Source organism: Rhagoletis zephyria, unplaced genomic scaffold, assembly GCF_001687245.7.
Source record: "Rhagoletis zephyria isolate East Lansing unplaced genomic scaffold, Rhagoletis_zephyria_1.1 Rzeph_scaffold_22755, whole genome shotgun sequence".
Classification (NCBI taxonomy): Eukaryota; Metazoa; Arthropoda; class Insecta; order Diptera; family Tephritidae; genus Rhagoletis; species Rhagoletis zephyria.
The window spans coordinates 48-7,085 of NW_016179813.1; the positions used below are offsets into that span (position 1 = coordinate 48).

Here is a 7,038-nt window from a genome sequence, read left to right on the forward strand (position 1 = left end):
ATGTACCAATTTGTGCAAATGATATTTGATGCTAAATTTTGTTGCAACGAAATGAAAAATGACAAAAACGGAAGGTGACTAAGTAAAAGAGAGTAACATAAAAAACAATGTATTAACAGCTAAATACCAGTATTTATTTACACATTGTTCTCCGTTTTTTAGCTAATTAACAATTTGTATACATAAGTAGATTTGAGCACTAAAACAAAATATTTTCCTAAGCTTCACTACGGCAAAGTCACAAATTTCGCTTAGGTGATTCACAAGGTGCTATAACTAGTAATGTTTTCATAAATGTCAGAGACCGTAATCATTATGAGTTTTATAAAAAAAAAATTAACTTTTAATCATTATTTTGAGATTTAAATACCTGCGATCAATCATAATAATCACATTTTGAGTTTTATATTTCTGATCAGAAATAATCATTATTTTTTGAGTTTTATTTTTTTTTATCAAAAATAATGATTATTCTTTGAGTTTTATTATTTTGATCGAAAATAAAACTTTTTTTATTTTATTTTTAACAAAACAGATTTTTTCCTTATTTTTATATAATTTTGTTTTATTCAAAAATTCAACTTAAAAGATAAAAACATATGAAATGTAAATGAAAAAAATAACATAAATAATTACTAATGTTTCAATTTTTTTAACACGTATAACGTTTTTTTTAATATTATGTTGGTAATACTGTTCATCGACATATTGTATGACAAATGACATGTGTGACAGCATGCTTTTTCAATTTCATACTGTGCTTTATCATTTTCATACTGAGTTTAATATGCAAAATAAAATAAAATAAAAAAAATAAATAAAAAAAATAAAAATTTTCAACGCTGAACATTTTAGGCTATTTAAAAATTGAAGTTGCATTATGAGAAAGTCAAATTTCGTGGATTTTCGCAACAATGTTGTCGATTTTCGGGAAAAAGGCGTTAAAATCATAAAAAAACCACGGAAGCGCTCTCTGGCGGCCCTAAAAAGAAAAAAATTAATGCCAGAAATGGATTCCTCGACCCCAAAAACGTCCAGACACACATTTTGGCTAATTTTCAATACAGCTGTTTTTTGAAAAAAAAAACTAGATAAAAAAAATCGTTGGCTCGAAAATCATTTTAGACCTATGGTTTCTTGGGCAAAAATGCTTGAAATGATCCAAATAATCATAATCGCTATGTGCCTCTGTTAATTTTTTTGGGACCCCACAAATCGACCCGCCCTAATGTATATATGTATATATGCTAATGATTTGATGTTTTATATCATGTTCACAATTAAATTCAATATACAAATTGGATAAACAAAAATAAGCAGTTTCATAGTTATGTACATCGGCACAGTGGTTCAAAGCTCATATTTAATGCTCACCAAATAATTGAACTGTAAAATGAAGAAAAATATCTATAATCGACTTTTTTTAGAACAAACTTAAAAAAATGGGAGCGCAAAAAATGGGATTCGAAGCAAATTTAAAAATAATTCGTAAGTCTCAATTAAAAACCTTTTTCATATTAAATGTGAGCTTTGAAGCCCCATGAGAAGCCACCATTATAAACCACCATTATTAATATTTGAATTACACAAATCGCTAGCAACTTACATTTCTTATTTTTGGGTATTTCCGGTAATTTTCGTCTACGTCGTTGTTGCAGCTGAGTTGCACCAATAGCGGCAGCTGTATTGGGTGAGAGCAATAATTGATGACCCACAGTGCCATCACTGCCAGTTGTACTATTTCCAATAATAGTGCCACCGCCAGTGCCAATACCAATACCAATACCAACTAGACCACCAATTGCATCCTGATGGTTTAATGGATGATGGCGATGTGAATTGAAAGAGTCATTTGTGTCCAGCGATCCATCAGAGGAGAGTGATACAACTTTGAGACCATCACCAATTTCATCATCCTCCACCTGACGTTGAAGCTTCGTCGACGATTCGCAGCAGAGTTCTCCACCGCCAGCATCTTCCTGATCGGAAGAATCACTTTTCGAAGATGGCGAATCCTCGAGATCATCATTGGGAATGAGGCTGAAGATTTGAAAAGCGTAAAGAACAAAATTCGGGTTGTTAATAGGAGAAAAATTTTGCCGGTGAGCGGATTGCCAAATTGTTTTTTTTTTTTTTTGAGATTTGTTTGAGAAATTATTTAGTGTAATTGATTTTTCACATGCGGAAGACACTCATAGGCCACGCACTGACACATGGACACATACAATTACGCACACCACGGCAGTGGACAGCACAAAATTGTATGTCAAAACACTTGCACACAAACGCACGCAGCCAAGCACTCTGATGAGTCGTACTATTTAAGCAGTACTTGTGGGGAGTTTTCAAGTGGCTCGGCATGTCCTGATTCTCGCATCCGCTGACACTTTAGGTAGATTGCATGCAATCTTTTGCTTTTTTTTTGATTTTTTATCTACATATTTACATAAGTAGTTGGCATACTTACGAGTAGAATGTGTGTGCATTATTTTTCTTTTGGCCAGAGCTTATGTACGTCTGAATCTGATGTGGCTCAAAGATGGGCCTGTGGAATTCTTCAAATTCGCTGTCAGCCATTGTGCTCCGAAAGTGACTGCTCGATGCTGGTTGTGACTTGAGATTTTAGTGTGTGTCTGTGTGTGCGTGCTAAGCCACTGTTGTATGTATGCCAGCTGAAGTACTTCAAAAAAAATATTTTTCACCCTTCAATTTGCAACACCCACGGAATAAGTACACCACACAGCACAACCGTATTAGGCAACGCGTATCGTTGTATATTCAAATATCCTTAAACTTTCAATTACTGCAATCCAATTTATTTGAAAACTGTAACTAAAATTTTTGCGAAAAAGCGATTTGTGTGCCCTCTTTGCCAAAGCAAATCAGGCGTCGAATGACTTTTTCACTCTTCGATCGATAATTTCCTTTTCGCTTTTGTTGGCTTGTCGCTCGGCTGATTTGGCTGCCACTTCGGTTGGGTCGTCGCAGAAAATGTCCATGGCAGAGACGGTGAGCGCCTTGAAAGTGACTTTGATGAGGCAAGCGAAAGGGGCTGTTGCAGTCCGAGCGGCGGGTGGTCGTATTTACTACGAGTACAGTACTCAGAGTACTGGGAAATTTAGCTGTCAAACTAATATAAGGTTTATAGGATAGGTAGGTGGACCAAAGCGGGTGCTGTAATGCAATCGTACCTACAGTTGTGTGTCAAGTTTTTTACGTTGCTGTTTTTGTTTACAGCAGTAACAGCCCCCGCCGCATATGTGGCATGTTTAAAGCTGTCTAAGCTCTCGCTGTTTGGGGTTGATTTGGGAAATTTAACTATCATTTGTTAAGGGTGTAAAACGTTAACAAAACCAAGTAACTGAGTCAGGACATGTAGGTTTTACATTTGCTTTGTTTACAACAATGACAGATGAGCAAGTCAAGCGAAGCAAGAAGAGAGTGACAAGTGGTAAATTATGTCGACGAGCAAAGAGCATGCGCATTGCTGGATTATGAAATACATACATACAATGACATGTAAGTATGAAAACGTCAGTTGATTTTAAATTCAATTAATTTGTATTTAATAACACTAATTTCAATAAACACAAAGATACGTAGTAGGCACGTAGATTAGCGTGCATCACTCTCCATACAAAAAAAAGAAAGAAAAGAAAATCGGTAGAGACCGTGTTTCCATCAGAATTGTAAAATCTATTTGCTTTTGAGACTATAACTACAAAAATTGATTTTTTTTTAATAAATAAAATTAGTTCTAAAAAAGTTTTTTCCAAAAAATCATCTCAGTAGATAGAAGAGTTAAAGCTTAGAAGTTTTGCTTAAAAATGTTAAAAAACATTATCAACAGAATCAAGCGATTTTTGGCAGTATTTTCAAATCGATCCAGCTCACGTAAATCTTAATACTTTTCCACAATATTTTGGCGCAAGTCTTAAAATATAATGAATTTTATAATGCCGGTGGAAAAAACTACAACTTTTTTTTAGCTCAGACACTTTAATGCACATATGTATGTAAGTGTGTATGTGTGTAGTGCATTAGGAGGCCTCATTCGTCATTTAACACGTTGGCGGCGCGGTGTGACAACAGGTCGGTCGGCCTCGTGGTGCCACCTTTGTGGTGCTGCAGTCGCTTCATTGAGGCCATTAGAAAGAGTTTAGCCATGACTTACTAGATTCATTGTTTCCTTCATGCTGCTTGGCCGGTATTTAGGTATGAGACAATTGTGGCACCATATATCGACTCCAACGCCACCTAGACACACGAACATAGAAGGTAATGAGAAGGCCGGCTTCAATGAATCCGAAGCGATGGCACTGGGTTGCCCCCTTGGAATAGTCCAAAGAGATCCGATATACAGACGTGTAAGATATCGAAAAGAATATGGCCTGACTACAACAGGACGAAGACATTGGACCTGCTTAGCAGATCAAGATCACAGATGTTCAGAATTGTAGCAACCATTACGGGGTGCTGGCCTATAGGCAAACATGCAGCAAAAATGGGACTACCCTATGATAGGATTTGTCGCAGCTGTCAACTAGAATATAGCAAAGAAAGTGTCCAGCATTTATCTTTGTGAATGTCCAGGCCTTTCAAATATTAGACATGAAACAATAGACAAACACCTGGTAACAAATCTTAGCGACCTATCAGGAGCTACCATTAGCGAAATCGGTAGATTCATTAGAGAATCGAGATGGTTCGACTTAGAAGATGGGTTATTCGTAAAAAACATAATTGAAGTTTTTTAGTACTGCCTAGGGACTAATTTATACCTGTCCCATTTGTCCATACATCCATATGTACCTACACACATATGTAGATATGAATATAAATACATACATATATACATACAAAAGCACATATGTACACGCATATTTAAATTAGTATAAACGATATTCACAAAGGACCTTAACTTGTTGCTTCCGCTCATAGAAACTTTTAATTTGATTTAATCTACGACTGATTTAATTTCATACACTCAAAGAGTCTATATAAACAAGTCTACATACATACATATGTATGTATCTATGTATGTATCTACAATATTTCATTCATAATTGGCCATAGCTACGACAGTCTTCCTACTCAGTATTCCTTCTATTTGCGCTTTTGGGATATCATACTCACATTTTACAAAAATACATACTATACATATCAGATGCGTATGTATAAACACGTGCGGGTGTTTGTTTATAAGTTATGCGGGTGCTTGGCTGTTGGTGCGTTATTCTATTAATGTTTTCAAATATACTGTCCCTGCAGGAAATATATCCATCTATAAGTTTACTTGAAGTTGAAAAGGAAGGAACTAAAGGTCACTATTATCTGTATTTGATTTTGTCTGCCNTACTTTTGGACATAAAATATCAATAAGAAAAACAAAATTTTATTTTTAATTTTTTACTTGTTTATTTATTTACTTTATTTTATTACATTACATATTTGTTAACCTATTCTGCCATAACCTCAAAATGATAATATAAAATTTCGGTCTTCCTTTTATTTGTTCTGAATTCGAAAAAGTATTTGTGAAGTGCAGGAAGAAAGTGTGTTTAAAGTAAAATTTGTACGAGGATATTTAAACAGAATCATGTTTAAAGAAAACAATTCCCCGATTACGTCTACGTTACTCCTTCCTACATTACTTTCAAACTAGTTTCAAGTTAGCTTTTTGTAGCTAACTACAAGGTATATATTTTATAGCAACGCCGCAAAAAGCTAACTACAAGTTTGTTATTTTTGATTATCTGATGATTGATAATTTTTTTCTGCGGGGGTATGTTCCAATGTTCTACAGACATATGTATGTATATGTATTCATGTTGTATGCAGCCTCATTACTCATTCACTCGAACGAAATCAAGCATAAATTTTATGAATGCATTTCATTAAGACTGCCAACAGGACAACGAAAGGTGGCAAGAGTGCATCAGTTTTCGTTATCAAAAATAATATAATCATTTCATATGTATATCTAGTTATGTTTTCAAGATTAGCAAAAAAGTGCATATCGATGCCTTGATATAGAAAGGCCCTAACTCGTTTTCGTTCAAGATACAGTTTTGTATGAAAGTCCGTAGATTAGTCACCAACATCCTATTGAAACTTAAAAACAACTGCTACAACATAAAATAAGCCAAAGTTTTCAATAAAATACAGCGTTTAAAAGAAATTCGGAGCTCAATATCCTGATTATCTTTAAAGTGTTTTTGAACACTCCGTTATTCACAAAAAATTTAGTTGGGGCATTTCTATATTAAGGTAACGATATGTATGTACATTAGGCAGATGAGTTTTTTCTAAAATGAAATATATGTACCTATAAGGAGAGGATGAATGATGACAATCAAACAAAAATAATATTTTTGTTGAAATTTGGTAAAACAAGTTTCCGCAGAAATCATAGAAAAAAATTGTAATGAATAAAAAAATGTATATGGAAAGTTCCATATTAACCGATTTAAGATTACGATCAAAAGTTGATTTCTTAAGTTTTTCTTTCTTATTCCGTTGACTTGGAATTTTCCATATACATTTACAAATCGATGGCTGAGTGGAAGATCGACCTATCTCGGCAGTCAGTTCAAAAAGGTCCTATGTATGTACATATGTATGTATTTATGTACAGCCGGTTATATCGAGCATTATAGTCAGGATATATCTATAAAAAAAATTTTAATTGTTTTGAAACATAAAGGTTGACAAATCGTGGCCATTTCTTTTACAATTACTATTCTCATCATCATTTCTGTTACCATAACCAATACCATTAACATTATCATTACCATTACCATTACACTTAAAATTCCCATTATGAGTATCATTACTATTAGCATTACCATAACGTTTATAATTACCCTTAACGTTCCCATTCATAACAATTATCATAACCAAAATCTCATTTTTTTTAATATTTTATGGGTACTTTGGTTTTTTCTTAAATATTTATTACAAACATTCGCTACGCAAGCTAGTTTATATATTTATAAAATCGATATGCATGTATGTATGTATGCCATTGTACATATG

General features: G+C 33.9%; 1 protein-coding gene across 1 annotated transcript; it reads right to left on the bottom strand.

Annotated features, from left to right (window-relative positions):
• Positions 1-1,517: 1,517 nt before the first annotated feature.
• LOC108381499 (JNK-interacting protein 1-like) lies at positions 1,518-3,014 on the bottom strand. Its single transcript, XM_017637912.1, has 2 exons — positions 2,468-3,014; positions 1,518-2,040 (listed from the first exon to the last, which is right to left on the bottom strand). The coding sequence occupies exons 1-2, from the start codon at positions 2,575-2,577 to the stop codon at positions 1,518-1,520; spliced, it is 633 nt and encodes a 210-aa protein (XP_017493401.1). The 5' UTR covers positions 2,578-3,014.
• Positions 3,015-7,038: the final 4,024 nt, after the last annotated feature.